This window comes from Furipterus horrens, unplaced genomic scaffold (assembly GCF_987537825.1).
Source record: "Furipterus horrens unplaced genomic scaffold, mFurHor1.1.pri manual_scaffold_6, whole genome shotgun sequence".
Classification (NCBI taxonomy): Eukaryota; Metazoa; Chordata; class Mammalia; order Chiroptera; family Furipteridae; genus Furipterus; species Furipterus horrens.
This window is the reverse complement of record NW_028327176.1, coordinates 181232648-181258757: the sequence shown is the minus strand read 5'-3', so window position 1 is coordinate 181258757 and position 26110 is coordinate 181232648. Positions and strand designations below refer to the sequence as shown.

At 38.9% G+C, this 26110-nt stretch overlaps 1 protein-coding gene across 1 annotated transcript; it reads right to left on the bottom strand.

Moving 5' to 3' along the window:
* Positions 1 to 192: 192 nt before the first annotated feature.
* Positions 193 to 25328, bottom strand: LOC150007924 (nesprin-1-like). The gene is made up of 11 exons (XM_090280843.1): positions 25227 to 25328; positions 24854 to 25015; positions 17102 to 17260; positions 16691 to 16899; positions 15942 to 16050; positions 14071 to 14235; positions 9342 to 9509; positions 7585 to 7755; positions 6458 to 6598; positions 2697 to 2857; positions 193 to 478 (listed from the first exon to the last, which is right to left on the bottom strand). The coding sequence occupies exons 1-11, from the start codon at positions 25326 to 25328 to the stop codon at positions 259 to 261; spliced, it is 1767 nt and encodes a 588-aa protein (XP_090136969.1). The 3' UTR covers positions 193 to 258.
* Positions 25329 to 26110: the final 782 nt, after the last annotated feature.

The following is a 26110-nucleotide window of genomic DNA, read 5'->3' as shown; positions in this document are numbered from 1 at the left end:
GCTGCATACCTTCTGAACATACCTTGTATGCACATACACAGCTACAAAAAAAGAAAACCTTGCCATTTTTGACATTATGATAGACCTCGAAGGCATTAAGCTAAGTGAAAAAAGTCAGAAAAGATGAATACTTTAGGATCTCACTAATATGTGGAATCTAAAAACCAAAAAGAAATAAAAACCAAACTTGTATGTGTTGTGATCAAACTTGCAACCTTGGCATATTGGGACAATGTGCTAAGCAACTGAGCTACCTGGCTAGGGCAGAAAGGAGCTTTTAAAAGCTAGGCACGGATTACAAACGCAATGAATGTGTGAGCGGGTCACCTTAATTTGGCTGATTTGCATGTCCATGGCAGATGACGAAGTTTCCAAGGCATTGAGTTCTTTTTCTTTCTCAGTAATCCAGATGGACAGGGCCTCAAAATTACTGCCAAAATGATCCCACTTGTTTTTCACCATTTCCATGGTTTTAATACTAAAATTAACCAAATTAAGTAAATAAAATGCAGTATTTTAATAAAGAACAACAATACATTTTTTTCTTTAAATCACCAGGTAAAAAGATAGCAAAGACATTTGTGATCATGTCAAAGTTTAAACTATTAGAACAGGGGGAAAAAACACACACATTTGATCAGATGAGTTGGTCGGTTCTCGTCCTCCTATCTCCTCTGAGAATGAGCATTTAACAAGATACTACACTGTGTTATGAATGGAACTGTGCTTCGAACAAAATATTGTTGGTTCCAAATGTATTGGATTTCACGTATCATCTAGTCGAACTCTACGTGACCAGTAGTTGTCAGGACTCCTTTAAATAAACTGCCCGAATACACTCTGGTGCACGCCGGTTTTTAGCAGTCCTACTTTTGTGGACATGGTTTTCTTGCTCTTAGAGGAGAAACACTGCAGGGATGCTTTCTGCTCAAAGATCTTTATAAAATGCATCTTTATGAATTAAGATAGAGCTTGTAACTTGAATTCCATGCTAACAAGCAGGAACTGTCTTATCATCAGAGTTAAGCCTGTAGTCTATAATCTATAATATATAATTTCAGCTATTCTTAGATGTCTCTATGGTCTTGATTCCAAAATATTTAAATCCCTGTACATGAGCACCCTCACTGCTTTTAGAGAAAATGGGCTTTATTTGTAAGAAACTAGTGAACGAAAATTTAACTATAGATTTCCAGTTTGCATTAGCTATGCATATATAACCATGTGATTATGGCTTTCAGTTTAGAAAAAGAGTAAGAAACTTATAGTATATCATTGCGCTGTCTTTTGCTTAAAAAAAAAAAAGTGAATTTTCCTGTTTACCAAAAGGCACTTGAAGACATCAAAAAAAATACAATGGCATCATTGATTGTCAAATTAAATAATATTGTAGTCTCAAATGTATACCCTGGATTTGCCTAATGCTCTCATCAGTACAGGTAATGCAATCTATGTGATATTGCAAGTTTCTAAATAAAATAAAGATGCAAATCCATATTCCTCATAAAAGTAGCTTCCTTTCTAATAAACTTTAAGTTTACCATTTCCATACCTTGATGAATAGTACTTAATATTTAAGGTTCTCAAAGTTTAGAGTCATAATTTCTGTTAAATAAATTATTTTTAAAACTTTAAAATTTAAGCAATGTATAATCTTAATTTCAAGGTGTTAAGAGTATTAAAAACAATTTTTAAAATTCAAAAGCCCTCTTAAAAATTATGTCCTATACCTTAACAATGTATCAACAATTTGCCACTAAATAAACTTTAAAATAGAAATGTTCAGTCATATTGTTTTGAGGAACATTGGCTATATTTTCATAGGTTTATTCCCTTTAAAATTTTTGTGTATATTTTGTACATAACAGAATACTATAGGCCAGCGACTTTCAACCAGTTTGCTGCAAGAATTTTTGAAACATTCAGTACTTATTTTTCACTTAGATTTTCAAATTATAAAATGGCCACAGCCAACACAACAAGATGTTCAGTGTGAATGAATCAAAAGGTACCTATTTTTGTCAGATCAGCAAAAAATATATTTCTGATGTGCTGCAGAATTATAGTAATTAGTAATGTGTGCCATGAGATGGAAAAGTTGAAGATAACCACCGTAGCCTAAACTATTCTCACTTTGTTTTTTAGGTAGACATACATCAAATATTGATAAATAGAACAGCTTTTTGAAGTCAATTTTTGGACACAGAATATCTGTCACTGGAAATGTGAATACTGAGGCACTGTTAACAAGCTGTGTGAGCTTGGAGATGAGGACATTTGGGCTATATCATATGTATTTAGGCTCAGAATCTACACAACCAAAATATCTCTTCTTCCTTCTAACTGGCAGCAGCAAAATAACAGTAAAACAAAATTATTTTCAATATTGGTTCTTTTTTGAGATTCCCTCTCCAATGTATGAAGGCCACCAAATTTAGTAGATATGGCTTTTTCACAAACAGAATCAGTTTACCACGCAAAAGCCACATCCCTTCTATTTTTTGGCTCAGGTCTAGTGTACATGTTGGCTTCTGTGTTGGTGGCACTTATCTTTTGAATTGAGCTGTTTCCTCAAAACATGCTGAACTACACAGACACTTTGAGATTTGAAGGTAATGTTTTGAATACAATATACAGGAAAGACTGTATGAGATTTTCTCTCAGAGAAGAAAGGTTAGGACTTGTCAAGCACATACTCTTCTTCGAGTGTGTCTTCTAATTTTTTGACTTGCTCTTTGATTGACTTGGCCTGCTGTTGAAGCAGCTGCTTATTCTTGGGCCCAAGTGGTATCTCTGAAGCTTCCTTCACAAGAGTCTCAGCCTGAACTGCAATACCTTCTGTTCGTTTAGAAAACTCCTAGAAAAATAGATTATAATTGTTAGGAAAGCATCTTCTATTGAACTCTGCCTTCAAATATATTGCACACAATGTACTGCAGAGCCTTCCACAGGTCAGATGGATTCATACATGTATGAACACTAGCATATAATGTCCTGAAAAATAAAACCGATGTGTTTTCATCACGGCCAGAATAGACTTTGCTAAATTATTTTCATTTTATATACATAACCAGATAGAGGTCTTCACAGTTATCCAACATTCTCACAAAAATGTTTTTTCATTGTTTCCAGGTCCGAGTTAATTGTTTAGAATTCTGAGCTTCATTATAATAACTTATCCACAAATACGTTAGTTTATTACAGGCCAGTTCAGGTGATGATCAATAGTAACTGATTTTTTCAATCATAAAGATGATAAATTTCTAGGGCAATAAATATAAATGTTTGTTTATGTAATTGAAGAATATCCAGAGTATCCTTGTTATTTACTATAATGAAATATTTTGTTAACTAGTTCTCTGAAACCTGATCTTAATACTGTTAAACTTGTTTTCTCTATAACCATATACTACATGATGGAAAGCAGGTAAGTTTTTGAACCAAACTTGGACTAGAATCTTTGATTTTTTCATTACTAGTTTTTGACTTTGGTGAATTACTTTTCAGTCTCTGGCTCTTTAATATAAAACACAGTGATGCTTTTTTTGTAAGGTCATTGTGGGAATTTAATTAGCAACTTCATTCTTAAGTTCCTGGCACTCTGACAAGTACTTATCATGATTTTTTATGGCCTTCGTGTAAAATTGAGGACAAAATAGTTTATGAAGTTCATACAGTGATTTTCAGTAGTACTGAACTACTTTAATTCGAAATGAACATATCTGAGACACTGGTAAACTTTAGCTGTTACCTGAATTTTGTCAGGTAACTATATCAAATGATGAACTAAAAAATGTAAACTAAGAGATAATCTTGAGTGAAAAGATTAACTAGTGTCTCATTTCTTCTCATGTAAGAAGATTTCACAGGAAGTTTAAATTTTGATCACAAACAATCCTCTAATAAGTAGGCAATATAGAAATTCAATGTAATAATTTTTTTAAGAGAAGTACCCTGTAATTTAAGAGAATAAAAATGAGTACGTACACCTTTCTTATAGTATAGGGATTTCCAGTATCCTAAAATATGGTAACGGTATTTGCTAACGTCACAGTTTTCAATTCTGAGCTGATGAGCACCCACTATTGCTATCTGTGAGCTTACAGTCGCTGCAGATTCAGTTGTGAAGATAGAATTCATAGCATAGTCTTGTAGAATCCCATGAATGGAATCAGAAGTATAAAATAGTACTTTTTCCCCTGAGTGCTTCCCAGAACCAAGGAAAAACCACGGAGAAGACAGTGTTTGAAATTGCTTATATACATTCATCTAAAAGCCTTGTGCGAGCTGTGAATGGGGCAAGCACAGCACGAAGAAATCCGAAGAACAGAATGGTGTTGATCAAGACCAGTTTAAACAAAAGCAGGATAACATCGCAAGGCTTTATATCTACACGCTGCGGAGACCATGTGCGTGGCGGCAGGATGCCACCGGAAGCGATGGACGCCCGCATCAGAAAGGCCTGGGGCTGAAACCAGCCTCTGTCCTTGGCTAGTTGTGTGACCCTGAGACACAAAACTCTCTGAATATTCCCTAGTCATCAGCAAAGCCTTGTTGGGAGGACTAAACATGACGTTGCCGTGCCGTGAACACCCTCCCACGCACTGGCAGGCAGAAAGCACCCAAGCCCCTTGGCACAGCCCCTCCAGGGCTACAGCTGGAATAAAGGCTATGTTAACAATGACAAGGGAGCAAAGAAACAGAACAATTATTCCAGCTTACAAGTGCTTGTGCAGCCGCAAGTGGAAACAATTAGTAGCCCGGTTTTATAAAGAAATATAGTAGCTAAGGGTCTGGGCTCTGGACTCAGACCTCTTGGGTTTGAATCCAAATCTCACCAGTTAGCAATCCTAAAACCTTGGATAAATTCATTAACAACTATGTACCTTATATTTCCTCCTTTATACAATAGAATTAACAATAGTACCTATTTTTTAGAATTCTTGGGATGAAATTAAAGATGATAAACATCAAGGGATTAGACCAGTATATAGTATATAGTCAATAAGTGTTAGTTGATATTATTAAATCGGCCCCAAAGTATGCAAGATCGTTGGCTAAGGAAAGTCTTAATGCTAAGCCTGAAAGGTTACCTTTGCTGCATTTGTAGCTGACAAACAGAGTCAAAGGAATTACAGCCACAGGGCGTCAGAAACCCTGCATGGAACCTGGGTGGAACTCCCGTGTGATAATTAACCCAGTAACTATAACTGAACTTATTAAAAATGCCTGATAGACTTTAAATATAAAATAGTTAACATTAAAAATAATGTTCTACTTAAACAGCTGATGAGAATCATACAGAGCCAAAAGATTTCACAGCCTTGTAAAACTTCAGATTCCTCAGTGAGTTAGTAACAAGAGAAACAATAGAAAAGTTAACAGTACGAAACACAGAAGAGCCTTTCACAGGTAGGAAAACAGAAGCATAAAGATGTGCTTCCCAAAGGCTATAAAAGGACAGATAAAAGAGTCTTCTTTCTTATACATTGGCTGACACATTTTAATATTAATTCACGCTTTTTATAAACCCAAAACACAATAGCAGGAACCAAAATAACCTGTACAGGTCTCTAAATGTTTTGTGCAAATCTGTTGGTCTGCACCGAGTGTCCAAGGCCTTTAGCTCACCATAAACGACTACTGCATGCTCTCTCGGAAGTCCCCCTGGAGACTCCAACTCATTCTGTCAAAAACAGAGTTGGTCATCTTTCCCCACTATAGTTACTCTTTCAAGTTCCCTTCTCACTCCCATTGCCTCTGTAGACTCTGAACCCCTGGGTGTCATCTTCTTCTTCTTCTCTCTCTGTCTCTTGCATCTGTCCCCACTGCCATCCCCTTTACCCTCATCCATGGCCACTTTAATGAACACCTGCAATATTTTTCTGATTTGTTCCCATGATTCCAGCCTTTCACCCTTTCAATTTTCTACACCTGCTTGAAAACTCACCTCCCCAAAGTACAGCTCTGATCACAAGACTCTCTTTCTTAGAAGCCTTTAAGCACTCTGGAGAAGCTTTGCTTTACAACAGTACTTCGTTTTTCTGCTTCACAACATAGAATCCCATATCTAACACTTTTATACTCTATGTGATTTCTCATTCTAGGAATAATCATTATCTACTCCAAATTCTGTTTTTCTATGTCTTAATCTGCTCTTCAAGATTCAGGTAAAAATATCACCATCTTTAGGAAAAAAAAAATTGAAATGCATTCATCTGTTAGAGAACTTTAATGAAAAGTTTTAATGAAAAGTTTCTTTCCGTTCTTGATGTTTAACTCTTATTTATGTTTTCATTTCCCAGAGAAACTTGGCCAGTGTATTTAAGAGTGGATGATTGAGAAATCATAACTATTGATTAAATGTATAGTTATAATAATTAATAGTAAGAGGGAGGAGAAACATAGTTTTTCTTCTGAACCAGCACCAGGGGACTCTGTCTTACTGATGATATACCTTTGTTTGTTCCAGTTCTGAAGATAAACTTTCCAGACTGCTAAAACTCAGAAAGCGCTCATGGCTGGAACCTGTTTGAAAAAGGTATCTGACCACGGTCTCTTTATTGGTTTCAAATCGCTCCCATTTTCTTAATGTGACCTGAATTTGGAAAGAATAAACGGCATATCATGTTACAAATTAGCAAAGTATGTCACAAAACCGTGTTCACATTTCCCCTGTTTGTTCGGCTGTCAGCTGGTTAAGTCTGCTCAACACGTACACCCGGTAAGGACGAGCTTAAGGGCTTCTACAGGAATTTCCCTTTGGAGTCTCCGCTCACCTACAGAAAGAGTTTGTTGGACTAGGACTCTAAGTTTTCTACCAGCTGTAACATCCTATGAAGCTAAGGATGGCATTTAAAATGTAGATAAGGGACAAAAGAAAAGAAAGCTTCCCATATTGTGTAGAAAGGAAAGGAAGGAAACAAGGAAAGGAGAAAGGAAGGGAAAGGAAAGGAAAGGAGAGAGGAAAGGAAAGGAAAGGAAAGGAAAGGAAAGGAAAGGAAAGGAAAGGAAAGGAAAGGAAAAGAAAGGAAAGGAAAGGAGAGGAGAGGGGAAAGGAAAGGAGAGGAGAGGGGAGGGGAGGGGAGGGGAGGGGAGGGGAGGGGAGGGGAGGGAAGGGAAGGGAAGGGAAGGGAAGGGAAGGGAAGGGAAAAGAAAAGAAAATGAAAGGGAGAGAGGAGAGAGGGAAGAAAGGGGTGTGGGCAGTGAGCAGGTGGCAAAATTCAAAACCTTTATTTCAGGTAATGTGTTGAGATGACAATAAAGTCTAACAGTGTGGCTCCTGACCTAGGAAAAGTGAAATAATTCGTTGTCAACTTCTGGGTTCAGACTAGCGCGAATTAAAACCCAGCCTTTATTATTGATCACTGCTCTGTGAGTTAGTCAAGTCCTCAAACTCTTTCTTTTCCAAGCCTTCACTCTTGCAAAACGTGCTCATTACGGCGCCCGTCTCAGAAGGCCGATGTGGGGCTTAAGGGAGAGAACTCCCGTGGGAGCACCGTCGGCAGAAGCACGTTCTCCCAGTAGCAGGAGAGACAAGCCGTGAATGCGGGTAAGCACAGCGCCCGGCTTCGGGTCTCCCACCTGGATGCGGCGTTCCTGCTTCTCCCGGCTGCGCTCCAGGCCGGCCAGGGTGCTCTCCAGCTTCCGCAGCTCCTCCTGGACCTGGCCGGGCAGCCCGCCTTCTCCAGGCTGAGCCTGCGTCATCTGCTGCCGCACGTCCCTCTTCTTTGCAGAAATCTTCTTTGTCTTTTGCTGGAAGCATTTGGTCAACAGGTGGGACTAAGCGTTACTCTCTGAGCAGGACCGTGGACGCCCACGCTTTCGGAGAGTTGCGAAACGCCCGTCCCCACGCAGCGTGGGCCCCAACTATTTTAGCGTTAACGTGAACAGTCACAACGGCAATGAGGACTGCGCGTTAGTCAGACATGGACATTCTTTATAAATAGCTTATGCTGTGAGTGGTAAACAACATAATTAATTTGGTCTTGGTGTTTTCACTGTATGCAAATTAAGACATTTAGCATTTTGCGCAAAACTCCAGGAGGAATTTCGCAAAACTATTCATTCGACACTAGTCTCCTAAAATAATTATTTTCTGCTTAAACACACAAAGTCCTAACTCAATTTTTAAAAAGCATTTATGCTCTAAAACAGCAGTCCGCAGCCTTTTAGGCAGCAGGGACCTGTTTTGTGGAAAATGGGGGGGGGGGGGGAGCTCAGGTGAGCTTCACTGGCCGTCCTGTTCCTAACAGGCCACAGCTGGGAGTTTGGGGACCCCTGCTCCCAAAAGTGCTATTAAGAAATTTCATTCCTGGGCATATGTAGAATGATTAATCTGCTGAGCTACCTGGGGAAAGTCATGTTTTAAGATAAATTTTCTACTGAATTATAATGTGCAAACACAATGATATGCAAATCTCAAGCATACAGCTCATGAATTTTCACAAACACACACTTGATCCAAGAAATGTGAAGTCTTAAAATATAATGTAAGTATCTACAGTCTAATATTTCTCTGACTTAAAGTAAATCGAAACCCAAACACAAATTTTATTATAACTGAGAACAATATAATATCAAGGATTGACTTTTTTGTATCTTTTTATGATTATTAGTTATGTCTATAAAGCCTAGAAGCTGCCATTTTATGTATACTTTTAGTGTAACTCCCATTTTTATGTGTATTATTATACTTATAATTAGCTATCATTTGCTATATATTTAGCTAGAATTTTGTCATTAAAATATTTTATTTGAATTACACTTTCACTTATATTGAGTCTGACAAGAGAAGATGATTAAAATTGCTTATTTTCAACATATGTACCAGAATTTTTTAACTTTCAGTTCTAATCCTATACAAGCATACTCTGTGAAAGGTCTGGCACTTTATGTAAGTAATAATTTCCCAAACTAAGATGAATTCAAAATTGTAAATTGAAAAATGAGATTTTAACATAATGACAAAAGAATATTTATCTCAAATATGAAGCAATTATCTTTCTGCTTCCAGTCTCTGTAATAAAAGGAACAATTTGAAAGTTTTATGAAGGTTCTCATAGCTAAATAAACTTTCCTTTCATGACTTTTCTTGACCTTTTTGATACCATCAGATCACTCAGGCTGAGAATTTATCTTGCAGGATCTTTGAAATATTTAATATTTAACAGAGAGAGCAGAAGTGCTAAGTTCTTTTAACCATTCAGCGGGGTCCCTTCCAGCACTGCCCACTCCCTTTCCTTTGCCCACACCCAGTAGATATACTATTCGTCTCTGTAGTCTGTTAGTCATCAACTAATCAACATTGCATAAATGCATAGGGTAAAGAGACATTCTACCTGGTGATGAAGAAGCAACTGCTGTGCTTCAAATAGGTTTTCCGTGTCCAAGATCTTCTCAGCTTCCTCCTGGACTTCTTTAGAACCAGAAATTAACTCTTCAAGGGAACTCTTGACTATTTCTTTGTACTGGACACAGTCCCCAATATTACTTAACATCTTTTCAACCTAGTTTTTTTTTTATGAAAAAAAAAATTGTAAATCAAATGCTCAAATAATCTTAATATTTTCAAAGAATATGTGTAAAGTCTTTCTCATCAATTTGAAATACATACACAGATCCTCAGTCTTATTCTTTCAAATGTTGTAAGGCTTTTTAAGTCATTATTCAACTGCATAGTCACTATGGGAGCTGCAAGCCTCATATGATATGGTGCCTTTTTCTAAACCCTCTCCCCACAGATCTGGCGAGCTAGTGCCATATCTGAAACTCCACCAGCCTGGCTAACACTGTTTGACTCATGTGGAGATTCCCAGAGACTCCGCCCCACCCAACTAATGGGCCCACACAAGCTGCTTTTTCATATGAATGGTTGGTCTTGGCTCATGCTTCACAACTTCCTAAATCTACTCAAACAAGCAATAGCTGGACTCGGCCCCCAGGCCCAGCACTAGCAGCAGCCAGCCTAGATTCACAGCTTGGCTTTGCCTGGGAATTTCCAAGCCCAGCACAAGTAGCAGCCATCTCAGACTGCTCTACAGCTTATGCAGGGTGGCCCCAGGCAGAACACAGGTGGGGGCTGACCTTGGCCTGGACAACCTGGGATATGCCAGAGCCTGCACACCCAGTGGACAACTACAGATCATGTTGGAGCACCACCACCCCACCCCTGCACAGCTGATCCGCTATGGAGGGCAGAGGTTGGTGGTCAGTGGTCACAGCCAGTCCTTGAAGTTGACTGGTCTGGATAAATCACTCCCATTGATCTGCCAACAGCAACTAAGGCTCAACTATAAGAGGAGTGTGTACTCAGCTCACACCAAGGGTGCACCTTGATTACCCAGCTTGGGTGATAGGGGAGGCTGTGCCACTAGACCCTATATGACACCTACTACATTAGGCCAAGCTACCTAGACATGGAGTCAAAGCAGCTCTCCCTAATACATAAAAATAAACACAGGAAGGCTGCCAAAATGAGGAGACAAAGAAACATTATCTAAATGAAAGAACAGATCAAAGCTCCAGAAAAAGAGTTAAATGAAATGAAGGTAAGTGATCTATCAGATGCAGAGTTCAAAACACTGGTTATAAGGATGTTCAAGGAACTTAGTGAGGACCCCAACAGTGGAAAAAAGATCCAATCAGAAATCAGGGATAAACTAATTAAAATAAAGAACAATTTACAGGGAAACAACAGTAAAGTGGATGAAACCAAGAATCAAATCAGTGATTTAGAACATAAGAAACCAAAAAATAATCAATCAGAACAACAAGAAGAAAAAAGAATCCAAGAAAATGAGGATAATGTAAGCAGCTTCTGGGACAACTTCAAGAGGTCCAACATTCTCATTACTGGAGTGCCAGAAGCAGAAAAGAAAGAGCAAGATATTGGAAATCTACTTAAAAAAATAAGAAAACTGCTCTAATTTGGTGAAGGAAACAGACATGGAAGTCCAGGAAGCACAGAGAGTCCCAAACAAGATGGATGCAAAGAGGCCCATTCCAAGACACATCATAATTAAAATTCCAAAGGTTAAAGATAAAATCTTAAAAGCAGTCAGAGAAAAAGTTAGTTATGAACAGGGGCATTCCCATAAGACTGTCAGTTGATTTCTCAAAAGAAACTTTGTAGGCTAGAAGGGACTGGCAAGAAATATTCAAAGTCATGAAAAGCAGGGACCTACGGCCAAGATTGCTTTCTCCAGCAAAGCTATCATTTAGAATCCAGGGGCAGATAAAGAGCTTCCCAAACAAGAAAAAATTAAAGAAGTTCATCATCACCAAATCATTATTATATGAAATGTTAAAGGGACTTATTTAAGAAAAGGAGGAAGATCAAAACTATGAACAGAAAAATGGCAAGAAATACGTATCTATCAACAATTGAATCTAAAAAACAAACTAAGCAAACAAGAACAGAGACAGAATCATGGATACAGAGAACATTTTGATGGCTGACAGGTGGGAGGGGTGTGTGGGAGAATGGATGAAGAGGTGAGGGGACTAAGAAGTACAAACAGGTAGTTACAGAATAGCCATGGGGATGTACAGTATAGGAAATCGAGTAGCCAAAGAACTTATACACATGATCCATGGACATGAACAACGGTGGGGGGATTGCCTGAGGGAGTGGGGGGAAAAGGGATAAATCAGGACCACTGTAATATCATAATCAATAAAATATAATTTAAATAAATAAATAAAGATTACAAGAACCTACTCAACCCTAAAATTAAATAGGGTAATATAATTGTATATATTGACCCCTAGATCCTTTTAATTCTAAATATTTTTTTAAAATACAATTATTAAAAAATATAATTATTTTTTTAAAAAGTCTGTTGTAAGAAAGTTAAGTTTATCCTATTTAAAGTAAGGGAAAAAGTTGAATAGAGGCAAAAGAACTAAAAGAGAATATGTTGAAAATGCACTTCCAATATTTATACATAAAACATCAATATAATTTCTAATTTGGGGGTTCTTTAGTGGATTCTTTTCTCACCATTTTCCTCAGTTTTCAGCTTTGTCTTTGCCTAATTTCTGTTTCCTCTATGTTAGTTTATTAGCATCTTTTGTTTTCAAAGTCTGTCCCTCACCATCTTCACTAAGATAATCATGTTAACATTGTATCGTTTGTCTTCCACAGAAGTCGTCCAGTGTCTCCTTCTCTTATGCTATATTTTTCTGTGACCCTCGTCTGTTCTGATTCTGTCCCAGGTAACTTGGACAAACAAAACATAAAACAACAACAACACCAACAACAAAAACTCCCCAAGAAAACTACACACTCAGTAAGTCACAGCTCTACTGAAAGAGGTGACCCTTCATTATATATTGTTAATCCGCAGCCTTTGTTTCTTACATGGGACAATTGCAAACACTTTGTGTTCAACATTACTTTAAATACTAAATAGATTATAATCAAAGGAAGGCCTTTATGTGTCAAATTCATCTTTTTATGCAAATATTTACATGAACAGAGTATTCATTTTTCTCTGGTCTTCCCTTTTTTGCTCTGAATGTTTAAGTAACAAAAGGGGCATTAATATAAACTATACAGAAATTTAATACATATGAGTGTGCAAAAAATTCATGTCTGCATTTATTATAGAGAGATTGTTGCTGCAGGTTCCCGGGACAGTGTCATGGAAGTACTTGAGAGATAAAGCAAATAAACGGCCTTGGTAAAATGTTTGGATGGATAGTGATTTCTAAATTCAAAGGCTGCCAAAGTGATTGTGTGTCTTTAACAGAATATAAATTAATCTTTTGGTATGACTTAAAACCATTTGGTAGATCTTGGATCAAGGATTACCTGCACAAATATTTACTTTTTGTAGTATTAGCCTGACTTTTATTCTTACCTTCTTGGCCAAAGAAAGAGTAGAGAAGAATGAAATCAGGATTTCATTTAAAGTATGGCAGCAGCAACTATCTAAGCTTGATTATTGCTATGAAAGACGGGTCATCTAAGGATCAAAATAGCTTATGTTTCAAAATTTGATTAATCTTATTGCTGTTTTCAAGTTCTCAAAAATGCCTAACAATACTGTATGCTACATATCAGAATTATCACATAGAACTAAAATCACAAGCAGTTCAGAGTATTTTTGGCTTATGTAAATTCACTTAGAGAGTCTTTGGCAGATGTACACGGGTTAAAAATATAAAAGGCTGACTATCAAACTGTTACATTAGGGACAGCTCTAATTCCAGATCTTCAGAATAAACGAACTTTGTAGTCATATAACTGATCCTTATTTCTTGCAAGTTTACTAATGATTTGAAGAAGTACTGATAGCTATCTATTCAACTATATGTTCTTACATTATCTTCCAGGCACACACCCATTAGACTTGTATGACAACCTGGTCAGTAAAAATATCCTTGCAGAAGATAGAAGGGGCCCTATTAGAAATGAAGTAGATGGGTTTGTATATTCTAGTCTATAAAGGAATATAAACATTGAAATGTACATCAAGAAGTTTAAAATGAGCAGGTCTTGCCTGAAAGAAATTTTACTAGGCTGCAGACTAAACACTGAACATTTTATTATTACTAAGCGTCAATTATGAGCATTTACTCTGTTCTAGGCACCAAATTAAGTGCTTTATATACCTGATTGCACTCAATTCTTAACGTCACCTTTTGGCATATTTTTAGCCCCCTTTTACAGGTAAGAAAAAGAAGGTCCCAGAGATATGAAATGACGAGCTCAAGATTCATAATGTCAAGCTCAAGGTTACATATGAAGTGGGACATCAGAGTTTAACTGTACGTTTGTTTGACTCTCAAGCCTGAGTTCTGAACCTCCATGTTGTACCTTATACTGACTATGAAATGATGCTTTTATTAAGAGTAAAAAATGTATGGATCTGATAAGCTTTGCACTTCAGCTACAGATCATTAATATGAACTACACTATCCAACAGTGACACAGACCATAATTCAAACATTCTAGTCATCTTCCCACTGATAGTCCTATAAATAAGTACCAACTATTCTATTCCAACTGAGATTTCACTATAAACCTGCGAGTTAAACTACAACCGAAAGTGAATGTTATACCTCCGACAACAAAGTTCCAAGAGCCTTGAAGGAACTAGATAAGTTTGCCGGCTCATCTCCCTGCTTCTGGGCTTCTTTCTCAGAAGAAACTTCAATCAGATCTTTAAGCCTGGATTTCAGCCAGATGAGAGTCTCACCTTTTTGGGTAAGATCATTTCTCATCTCCTGGAATGAAAGAACACTCTTAATGAACAAAATACAATTGTGAGCATAACTTTCCAGCAAGAAGGGATTCAACTGAAGAAGGCACACAGGTGGGGGTGGGGATGCCAGACATTCATTCACCAGTGGAGCGCCTGCTTGTTTTACTTTGCTCAGATCTTTCGCAAAGTCTACAAGTGTGAGAAAGAAGCGTTTCTCCAATGCCAATACCTTATGTGTAAAGTCAGTACTCTCTATACCAAAAAACTTACCTTCAAAATCACAAGGCTAGATGTTTCCAGATTCCCTGGATCACCACAAAGACACTTCTAAAAGTCTAACTTTGGGAATTATATTATACGAATATTTCATTACTTAATTTTTTGTGAACTGGAAGGAACATGATTCTTTTGAAGAAAAGAAAAAAGAATCCTTTTTTAGCTATCTGATTCTTTTATTGAATTAGTCTACTTGTTGAATATTACTACAGATAACCCAAAGATTTATTTTAAGTTTATTAACTCATATTTTGTGCCTCGTTTTTGTTAGCTTTTAGCAATCAATGCCCCAGATAGTAAGAGACACAAGGAGGATCACAACTCTCATCCAGGAAGGGAAGGGTTATTGGCCAAGACAATGGCAGAAAGCCTTTGGGGCTTCAGCCCTGGTGGGGCAGGGGACACAGGAAGACATGATTCACACAACCTTTCATTCCTACACCTGCTCTGGGTAGCACAAGGGCAGAGTGGTCTCCAACCAACCATACCTTTTGCAACAGAGGGTCATTCAGGGAAAATCATTCCAGCCAGAAAACAGTTGGTTCCAATCTCTTTATTCTACAACCAGTAGTAAATACAGGGTAAGGCAAAAGTAGCTTTACAGTTGTGAGTACCTGATACAGTTAGTAAGCTATTGTAATAATCCTAACCTACCTGTCTTTTTCCATGTGAAAAACTGTAAACCTACTTTTGCCCTGCCCTGTATAGACATCCTTCCATTAGTAGTAAAGCAGATTACTGAGCACCGCTAGTATGTAAGGGGATTATCATTTTAATATAAAAATGACACTTAGAAGATATAAACAGGAAGAAAACATATTCTCATTAATAGCAACTACGTGACTTGCGTGGGTTCAGAAACCTGAAGGATAAAAAGTTTCCACAATAGCATCTGTCTATGATATTAAGAGCCAAGCTAAGAGGAAGAAGACTGCTGTGTGCCATTCACAGAATGCAAACTGGTTTGGACCCGAGGCTCTGTCAGGCTGTCCCCAAGCTCACAGGGGCTGGTCCAATCCAGGCTGAATGTGACATAGAAAGAATGCTTAGGGACCTTCTCCAAATCCCTCATTTTCTGTGACCTGGATTTTGAATAGCTAAAATGTATTGTATTAAAAACCTAGAGCGGTCTTTTTTTCCATGACAGTTCTTAATTTCTGCTGTGTTATACACCCACGCGTACAATTTTCCTTGCAGGATTCCCCATTAGCTAAAGGTGCATTAAAAGTGCCACTGAGCATGACTAAATCTCAAAGCCAACAATGATCTGAGAGAGAAAAAAACAAAAAAACAAAAAACCCTAGAGTTCTCACAGTAACATGAGGAGAGACTGATTTTCAAGTTAATTTTCAGGAGCTTAAAGGTAAAAAAGACATCAGTTAGATTGTCTTTCTTTTTTTTTTTTTTAATTAATGGAAATTATCTGGTAACAAGAAATGTCCCAGAACTTACCTCTACAGCCCGTTTAACCTCTGCATGGTTAGCAGTATTGATGGCCTCATTCTTAATCCCCTTCAACTGTGTCTCCTTGGCAGAGATCCAAGATGAGCATTCAGAAATTCTGAAATTATACAGATGTTATTTTAGTAAAGGAAGAACATATCAGGATGGTTAGAATACATCTTTGATTTTGAATTCATTCATGGAAACTTAACAGTCAAGTGATTGGCAAACTGAATAACCAATTTTCTGGAAACTGTTCCTTAAAGGAACATGAAGCTCAGGGCTCGCGTGGCCACCTCTGTGTCTAGTCACTTAGGGAGGAGAAAAAGCAGAGCAGGCAGAGCTCATCTGAGAAAAAACATGTATCTGTCCCAGGGTCTGGGCACCTGGGAGCAAAGATGGTACCACTTGAGGTCTGGCCTCACATGTCCCCAGCAGAAAGCAACATAACCCTGAAGAGTCAGAATTCCTCCCTTGGGGAGATGGGGCAATCCAAGAGAGCGAGATGAATCAATTCTGCCTCAAAGAGATCATCTCTGAGTCATTTAAAAATAAAGTGCTTCACTGTTTATGACTGAAACCCATTCTTTTTATTGAATGAAGCATTTTTATAGAAGAACATGGGAACATCATACAATCTGATTTTCTTTATTGCATACCATGAAACATATGTCATTCATTTCTTGTTTTGTAATAAGCTTTGAATGGATAGCATTAAGACAGATTTCGTCCTTGTCTGGAAAGAGTTCCGAGACTACCTGCTGCTGTAGTCCTTCCACTTGTCTGGATCTTCCACGAGCCGTGCATAGGTGCTGTCCACGGCAGCTCTGAGCTCTCTCAGGGTCGCGTGACAGGCTTCGGGTGTGTTCCTTACTGGGTCCCGGACTGGGAGTTTCAGACACAGTTCTTCAATGAGCTGCAACCTTTTCTCACAGAGATGATGAGGACCTTTGTCACTGAAGAAAATCTAATGAGCAATAAACATTTGTATAATCCTGGTGAGAAGCCATAGAACACTTTTATTTCCATAGAAAAAGCAAAGGAAGATTCCATTTAGACTATCAATGTAATTAAGCTATTTATTTCCAGACCCAAACCAAAGTATCCGTTATACCCTTCAAGGGGCAACGCAATGTGACATTTCATGACGGCACACGTGTGTGACCTACCCTGTGTTCTTTAATGATCTTTTCACTGCCTTCCTGGGGCACCAGCTTGGTCTCCCGGTCCAGCTCAGTTCTGCATTCTTCTACGGAGACCAAGAATCTATTCTTCTCCACAGCAATCTTCAAATGAAGCAAATGATATGGGACTTCTCCTTGAAGATCCTACATTCCACAGGAAGATTCAGAAACATAGGGTACCGTTACTAGGGATGTACATTTCTAATTAAAGTGACAGAAATCATAGAATATTCCCTTGAGGGCCAATAGGTATCATCAGTACTGTCTGCACCCAGCCTCTGAGCTTTGTCCTTTTCTGAGCACTGGGACCACAGCGAATCCTTTCATCCTACCTTGGATAGGCTGTGATGATTCTCTTTCCTTTCTACAATGGCCCGTACAGCACTAATGTTCTTATATTTAAGATGAGACCATGAAGGCTTAGGGGTAAGTAGAAGTAGGCAGATTTGAATCTAGATTTAAATTCCACACAGATGCTATTCCTTCTCCCCAGCATGCATCCCTTTTAATTTGGCCAACACCCCTGTGACGTAGGAAGGACAGATAGTACACCCACTACACGAAGGGGAAAAGCAAGGAAATCTTACTAGGTTTAGTTATTGGAAGAGAGATTGTTTCACGTTCACCCCCATTCCCAGATCTTCTTCTTGAGGTCCTAGCTTAGAACTGATCACACACATGTCATGGGCGGTTCCATGCTATAGTGTGTCAAGACTGCTTCCTCTCCAGTCTTCCCCACCCCGGCAGAAGGTACCACCCTTCTTGGCATGGCTCTGCCTCCAGACGTAGGAGTCATTACTCACACTTTCTCAGTTCCCCGGCTAAGTCCCATCCCACACCAAATGCAGCTGCTTTTATCTCCCAACTACACCTTGTGTATCTGTGCACCTGCTCGGCCCCCACCTGAAGTCACAGCCAACTCTCCCACCTGAATTGCTCTCACAGTCTATCGCTGGAGCGCCCTGCTCACATTACTGCCTCTCCAGTCTGCTCTTCGTGAAGTCATTAGTGTGAGCTTTAAAAGGGTAAATCAGATCCTCTTACTCCCCTCCTTTAAAATACTCAGTGGCTTCTTGCGTGTAAGATAAAGTCCAAGCTCCTTCCCTTCCTTGGACAGTCTCACCCACCCAGCCCCCCCACCCCCGACCCTGCCTCTGTCCCTACACTCCCTTCTAGCTCATCCATTCCTGCCTTCCGGAATAGTTACTCCGGGACCCCAAGCAATTTATGTGCAGTAGCAAGGATCCTGTTTTCCTGATTCACATCTCTCAGTTATACACGCTTTTATTTTCCATTTTCCATGATTTAGGACTCGCTCTGTAGCTGTAGGCTTGGCAGGAAAAGTTCTTATTTGGGATTTAAATGGTGGGACAGGAACACAGGCCTTACTGCAGAGGGGGCTTTGGAGCTGCCGATCCTGCCCAGTTTCCCGCTCCTCTGCAGGACTGCCGGCTTCACTGTAGGCACAGTGCCTCCTCATCGCAGGCTCTCAATAACTATTTTTTTTTTAAACAACAACAAATAAACCTTCTCTTTCCCTAATAACATGTCATCATGTTAAACTAGTTTTTTATATAAACAGTTATATCCACATTATTAAACACGCTTAGGAAGTACAGACTTCATATGCAGCTCTATGAATTCTTACAAACCACGCATACCCACTTATGCTTCTACCACCCGATCAAGAAACAAGAATGTCCCCAGGACTCTACAAGCCCCGGGACCTTCTTCCTGTCACCACCTACCCCCTTCCCAAAGATCACCAAGGTGCTGGCTTGTAAGCGTCATGGACTAATTTTGTCTGGTTTTGAGCTCTGTGAAAATGGAATCTCACCTGATGTGCTGTTTTGTGTCTGGCTTCTTTCGCTCCATCATGACTGTGAAAGTGTCTCATGTTGTTGTATGGAGCAAGGGCTGATCACTGTCATCGTGGTAACATGTGCCACAGTCACCTGGTTTGTGGCTCTTTTCCACTTAAGACTTTCTAGTGGGTGTATAGTCGTAATCACGTTGTACTTTTAACCTGCATTTCCCTGATGAGTAATGAGCACTTTTTCTTGTGCTTACTGGCCACCTGAATATCCTCTTTGATGACTACCTCTTAAAAACCCTTTGCTCATTTTCTATTGGAGTCCTTCCTTTTCTTGTTGATGTGTGGGGATGCTTGTGTACACTGGGTAAGAGTGCCTGTTGCCCTGGCTGGTGTGGCTCAGTTGGTTAGAGCATCACCCCCATGAGCCAAGGTTGTGGGTCTGATCTCCCATCAGGGCACATACAAGAATCAACCAATGAATGCATCAATAAGTGGAACAACAAGTCAATCTCTGCCTCTCTCTCTTTCACTGTCTCTCTAAAATCAATAAATACATTTTTTTTTCTGGAGGGAAATGGTAATGGAAAAAAATACAGTAGTCCCTCTCTATATCGCAGTTCACTTATCATGGCCTCACTGTATTGCAGGATTTTTAAAAATATTATATTTAATTATTTATCGTGGATTTTTCGCTGTATCGCTGGATTTTGCGGTATTGTATACGTATGTTGTTAAAGTTACGTAGGTTTAAACGTGTAGAATATGTTTAAGAACATAAGTAGTGTTTATAGAAGTGTGGAAGCCCTCGCTGCTGTGGCTCCGTGGATTGAGCATTGGCCTGCGAACCAAGTGTCGTTGGTTCGATTCCCAGTCAGGGCACATGACTAGGTTGCACAACAGGTCCCCAGTTGGGGGCATGTGAGAGGCAACCACACAGTGATGTTTCTCTCCCTCTCTTTCTCCTTTCCCCTCTCTCTGAAAAAATAAAATAAAATAAAATAAACAAACAAATTATTAAAAAAAAAAAAAGAAGTGTGGAAAAAGTTAATAAGGGAGTGGGAATGGTTAATAAGGGACTGGGAACAGTTTATAAGTGTCTGGGAAGGGTTTATAAAGCCTTAAAATATATATAAATACTAAAATAAATGTAAGGTTCCTACTTCATGGATTTTCACCTATTGTGCGGGGGGCGGGGGCGGGGCGGGTGTCTAGAATGTAATACCTGCAATAAGTGAGGGAATACTGTACAATAAAGATTAAACTTAAAAACAAAGTGTCTGTGTTTCTTTTGGTTCTATGTACTGCAAACGTCTGTTTCCATTCTATGATGTGGGTGTCCCTTGATGGGAAAAGACTTGCTTGATGGTGCCTTTGCATAAACAGAGGTTCTGAATTTTATTGCAGCCCGATACACGTCAGTATTTTCTTCCACTGAAGAAGTTAAGGCTTTTGGTGTCTTATTTAAGAGATCTTTGCCTACCTCCAAATCATGAATACATTCTCACATGTTATCTTCTAGAATAATGTCTTTCAGAGTGTGGTCCAAGAAATGGTATTAGTGTCCAAAATGTTTGTCACCAGTTCATGGCGAGTTAAAGATACCGTGGGTAAGTGTCAGGAAACTTTTATAACAACTTAATGTTGACATAATATCCAAGCAGTATTTTATTTCATTTTACTAACATACTGGTCTGTGATGAGTTAGAAAGTTTAAAATAATTTTAAATTATTCACTACAGATAGTCTGAGAAGAACTGTTTTAAAACTTTTTCTTTTACCTTCACATTTAGATCTACAATCTACTTGAACTTAATCTTTGTGTCCAATGTAGGTAGGGGTCAAAATATTTTTATATGGATATGGATATTACCCTGCATTAGTTACTTAGAAATTATATATTTTTTATTCAGTATTTTGCAGTATAATTTTCAACATAAGCCAAGTGTCTCTGTAGATGTGAATGTGCTTCTGCTTCTAATTCTGTCCATTGATCTATGTGTCTGTCTGTGCCAATACCACACTTTCATAATCACTATAGCTTTATAAGTCTCACTCTCTCACAGGACACATCCTTCAACTTTCTTCAAGGTTGCCTTGGCTCTTCTCAACCCTTTCAAATGTCAATATATATCTTTTCATGCATTTGTGATATATTTTAGAATTACTTTTCAATGGTATGAAAGAACTTACTGGGATATTTTAATGGGATTGTAATGAATTACGGACTGATCTTACTTATTATACTCAAAATGCTTTCGTCCAGTACATTATTTTCTACTACTTTATAATAATTGCTTGGTGCTTGATTGCCGAAAGTATGAAATAATGCATATTTTTTGGTCTGTTTAAAGGCTGCTCCATAACTAGACTGACCCATTGTCTTTTTCTTCATTGATCTGTCGTACAAGCAAGAAGAGCCCCTGACTGCTTCACACCATGTTCACTCTCATTCACGCCTTTACTCACACATATGTTTATAGTGGCTACTACCTGGCGCTCCTGTTGCCATTCACAATTTAAAAAATCCGTATCTCCCAAAAGACCTGTAAGAGCTTCCTTTTATCTACTTCCCACCACTGTATCTCACAACCACATTTTTTTTTTATATATTGGCAATTCATTTGTCCCCAAAAGCAGACTTTTAATCATTTATTAGTGAGAAAGTTCATCTATTTTAGCTGTGCACATAGTAGGTGCTCAACAGATCTAACCGAATGAATTCTAATGCTTGATAGAGAAAACATGTATGTGAGTCATGAAAAAAAAAAGTCCCCTCATTTAATCTGAGTGGATTTGACCAATCAACTGTGCAATGAAGTCACCAGCTTCCGTTTCCTGCTCAGAGGGTTCTAAAGCAGCTCTCTGAGTGTTCGGAAGTACGCAGTGGGAGAATCAGGAAATGAAAGATTCTAGAACTATGAATTTCATCCTGTTAGAGTCAAGCCTCGCTATGCATGCTTCTGTTTACTCTCAAGAGAGAGTGCATGTTTTTGGAAGACAGCTCTAGTTTTTGACTGCAAGACCCAGCAGTCACGCTTACTGGAGTGAAGTTTTCTCTTCGGGCGATGAAAACAAATTTGAAACCAGAGAGAGGGGGCAGTTATGTGACACTGTGAAAGTACTAAATGCCACAGAGTCATATGCTTTAAAATGGTTAATTTTATGTGATGTGAATTTCACTTCACTTAAAAAAAACATAGGCCCAGCAGTCCTGTACGCCTTGACCCACAGCTCTGTCTCAGCTGGTGGCCAGCTGTTCGCCTACAACATCTGACTCAAAAAGAAGGAGAGGAAGACAAAAATGCAAGTCTGCGGTTCTCCGACTTGTGGTTAGAAGGGAGGCGTGTCCACGACACTTTCGTGGTTTCGAGAGCTACCTTGCGCTTCTCTAAAATGACTCACTGCCGAGAGAACATGGGGCTTGTGTTTGGTTCAACACCAAAGGCAAACATGAAGTTCACTGTGACTTTCGGAACTATTTACATCAGCATAGTTCATTTCAAACGTTAAGTTGTTGTAGATATGAAAACAAAACCAAAAGAACCCCAGAGCTCGGTCTACTTTCCCGCACTGAGCTTAGCGTGCCGACGACAACACATGCCTACGAAGCATTAGCTGCCCGGGACAATGGAGACGCCATCACGGAGGGCTTAACGCTCACAACAGCAGCCACGGGACAGCTTATGAACCACATGCGTGTCTCAGAATTAAATCTCTCAGACCATTTGGAGAGGATAGCAGGAAAGTCACAGTGTTCCACCCAAACTCGGTACATTTAGATAAGGGTTTAAAGTGTAGGGATTCAGTTAGCTCTTAGAAGAAACATGAATACTTTCAAGAGAGTGTTGGGAAAAAAAATCATAAGTGTAGTGTTTTTATTAATTTTTAGGAAATATAAAAAGCATACTGGACTTTCTTACCCATGTTCAGTTGGAATTTAGAAACAGTAATTCTACCGTGGTGCCTGGAATTTTTAAGTACCATTCCAGAAGCTAAAAACCAGTTTAGACATTGTGATCCCATTAGCTTCTCATGTGGGCAGCTCTGTCCCAGAATTTGTAGAGCTTTGGTGCTGATAGCAAAAGTATGTCAGATGGAAAATGCCAATTTTGTGACTACATGAGAAATTACACATTATTAATTTTTATTTCTATTTTTAATTAGGAACTCTAGAATGTCATCAGACAAATCACAGGGAAAATCACCAGGATCCTGTTTTCAGAGTTCCTAAATCTTGTGGGACCCAGTGAAAGCTTTTGGGGAGCTGCCGTCAGTCACCTGGGCTACAAGAATGACAGGCCTTGAACAAAGGCAGAGAGGACCTAAGCCAATGACACTCAAATTCCCTCGGCTCCAGCCTCTGGATAATGTATGCCAAAGTCCTTCTGGAGGTTGAAAGGGAGCTGCGAGGGAATGGGGAGAAGTTTCCTGGCCCCTCCGGGGACAGGTGGGCATGCCTGATGGGGGGTGGAGGGCAGCATGATAGACAATACACCCCAGAGAATACAGTCTCCATGGAAACCCCCTTCTGAGGACAATGAGGTGGGCTTGACAGTTAGAAAACAGGGTATCACTTAAAGAGGACCGTGGTGCTCAGAGGAACACTGCATTGGAATAGTCACCAGCATCCCTGACTGTCCTCATGGTGGGTTTGGTCTGGGTAATGAAGGTTAATTTTAATGTTAGATAGTCATAACACCTTCCCCCAAACCAGACTGACTATGGGTGACTTTGGAAGAGCAACGTGACCCGCAGAAGGTAGTTTTACCAAAATAAGGCCTCAAATGGCTGATAGGGACTTTGATCTCTACCTTACAAAGTTACAAAAGTGTCAAAAACCTGAAATCATATTTCTAACTATGCTGTCTTTAGATAAAACATTTTTTATTTTTATATTATATGGCAAGGTCCTATTTTGTAAAAGCATGCGATTTTATCTTAGATTAACACACATGAACATACAATATATTTCAAGGTTATCCTGGGTTCTAAACCTATGTAACTGTAACTTGGGGGAAAGAGAAAGAGTTTCACTCTTAAAGCTGACAACCTTCCCAGTACTTGATACACATATCACATCATGCTTTTATAGCTCTTAATTTGCATCTAAAAATACCTTCCTTTTCTTCTGCTTTTTATAGGGTTGTCACATGCTTCTGAGTTCTGGCCGGGACAGGCAGCATTTCCCCATATCACGGTGACTGAACATTTAGGTGAATGCATACCTCCACAGCCCTGCGCCTCAGTTATACCTGACTGTGCATTAAAAGTACACCTAACAATAAGCTAAAGCATTAATCAGGTTTTAATATACATGCGTTCTTATCATGCATCTTCAATTGATGAATTTTTAACAACGGCTTTCTGAGTGAGGTTGATGTCACTGTCTCTGTTTCTCACATAAAGCATTGTTTTGCCTAGTTTACATCACCTTTTAAAAAGGGAGTCAAGTCAGGGACAATCACAAGATTATAATTAGAACCCCTTATTCTTCAACTGTTTCTCTGCTCATTGACATCTGAGTTACCGCTGGACACATACTGGCTAAATTGCTTAAAATAATACCCAGAGAAGGTAGATGAAGGTATGCATTATTCTTATAAGTTTTCAACAAAATAAAAATAAAGTGGCCACTAAAAGGAGATACACATTGCATTATAAAAGTAAAAAAGCAACATGGAGGCCTGTGATTTTAATTAGATTCAAGGTCTCAATTTCCTTTTTTTCCTCTTAGATCCCTCCCTGAAGCAGGAGTGGAAACTACCACTCTTTGGAATCTTGTTTACTCTGTAAGAACTGGTAGAGTAGAAAAAAAAAAAAAAACGTCAGTCTGCTCTCCCAAACACAAGTCTGGCTGGTGACCCGTCACAAGAGTGCACCTACTTAATCATGCAGGAAACTGAAGTCATTGCTATTTTTACCTGATGTTCGGCCATCTGGCTTTCTGGACTCCTGCCCGGCTCTGGATTCTCACTGAGCTTCATCTCGACAGCCTCCATTTTTGTGGAGATGGACTGCAGGGAGTCCTGGTACTTCTGCTGGCATTCCAAAGCTTCGTAAAGTGTGCGCTGCTTTTCACTGATCTAAAGAAGAAGAGGGGTGTTACCAAACATCCCTAGCCCCTTATCATCTACATTAGGACACTTCTTTCCTCACCACTTTACCTCTGTGGCCTAACAGAGGGTATTCAACTGTGCACAGGATGTGTAAGCTCTAGGCATGTATTGCATAAGACACCTGCTAAGGCAACCGCTGTCTGGTGGGCCCAAGCAATTCCACTGTTCAGTGGCTCACCACATTAATCTTTAAAGTTTCCCAAGAACGCTGAAGATCATCCAGCTTGGCAGTCGCAAATGGCTCCAGTCCTGGTTCGTGGAACTCCTGCGCTGGCCACATGCTGGGGTGAATCCTTGCGGCATCTGTCTGCAACCTCTCAGGAGACAGGGCTTGGTACTAAGCAATATCCTATGGGTGAAAAGCACAGCACCGGAGTCAAGGGGAAGACGGAGTTCAGGTTCACATGCTATCTGTGCTATCTGTCATGTGGAGGACAGGAGTAGGATTCCCATCTGTCCCAGGGGCTCCAAACTGTTAACGGGAGTATACTCTTGTGTCAAGAAGAATATAAAAATCATATCAAAGCCCATTCTAGTTGCTTTAGAATTTCATTTTATATTTTAAAAAATCAACAGACCAATAAAAGGTGCCAAAACTCATTCTTAATTTGTATTTGGTAAAATGAAAATATAAAGGATCAAAGTTGTACACATATTTAAAGACTGATTTACTGCAATAGCAAAAAAAAAAAAACCAAACAAACAAACAAAAAAAACCCCTAAGTGGTCTTCTCTAAACATTCCCTAAAATGTTGTTTAATAAATTAAGTGTTGAATAATTTTTTAAAATGCTTGCTTTAAATGAAATTAAATCTCTAATAAGTAATTTTTCAGGTATAGCCAGGTCCTCAATATTTGAGAGCTCAGTATTCATAGAAATTAATTTAAATATTTTAATATCAAATAAGAGAAAAATATTGGGGAAGTTAAAACTACTCTAAGAAACAAATAATGAAAAAAGTTTTCCTCTAATCAATTCCTGGAAAGTACACAAAAAATTAATCAAAGTGAATTATGAAAAAAATAGGCTTTTGAATTATTTTTATTTCTTGGGTTATAAGT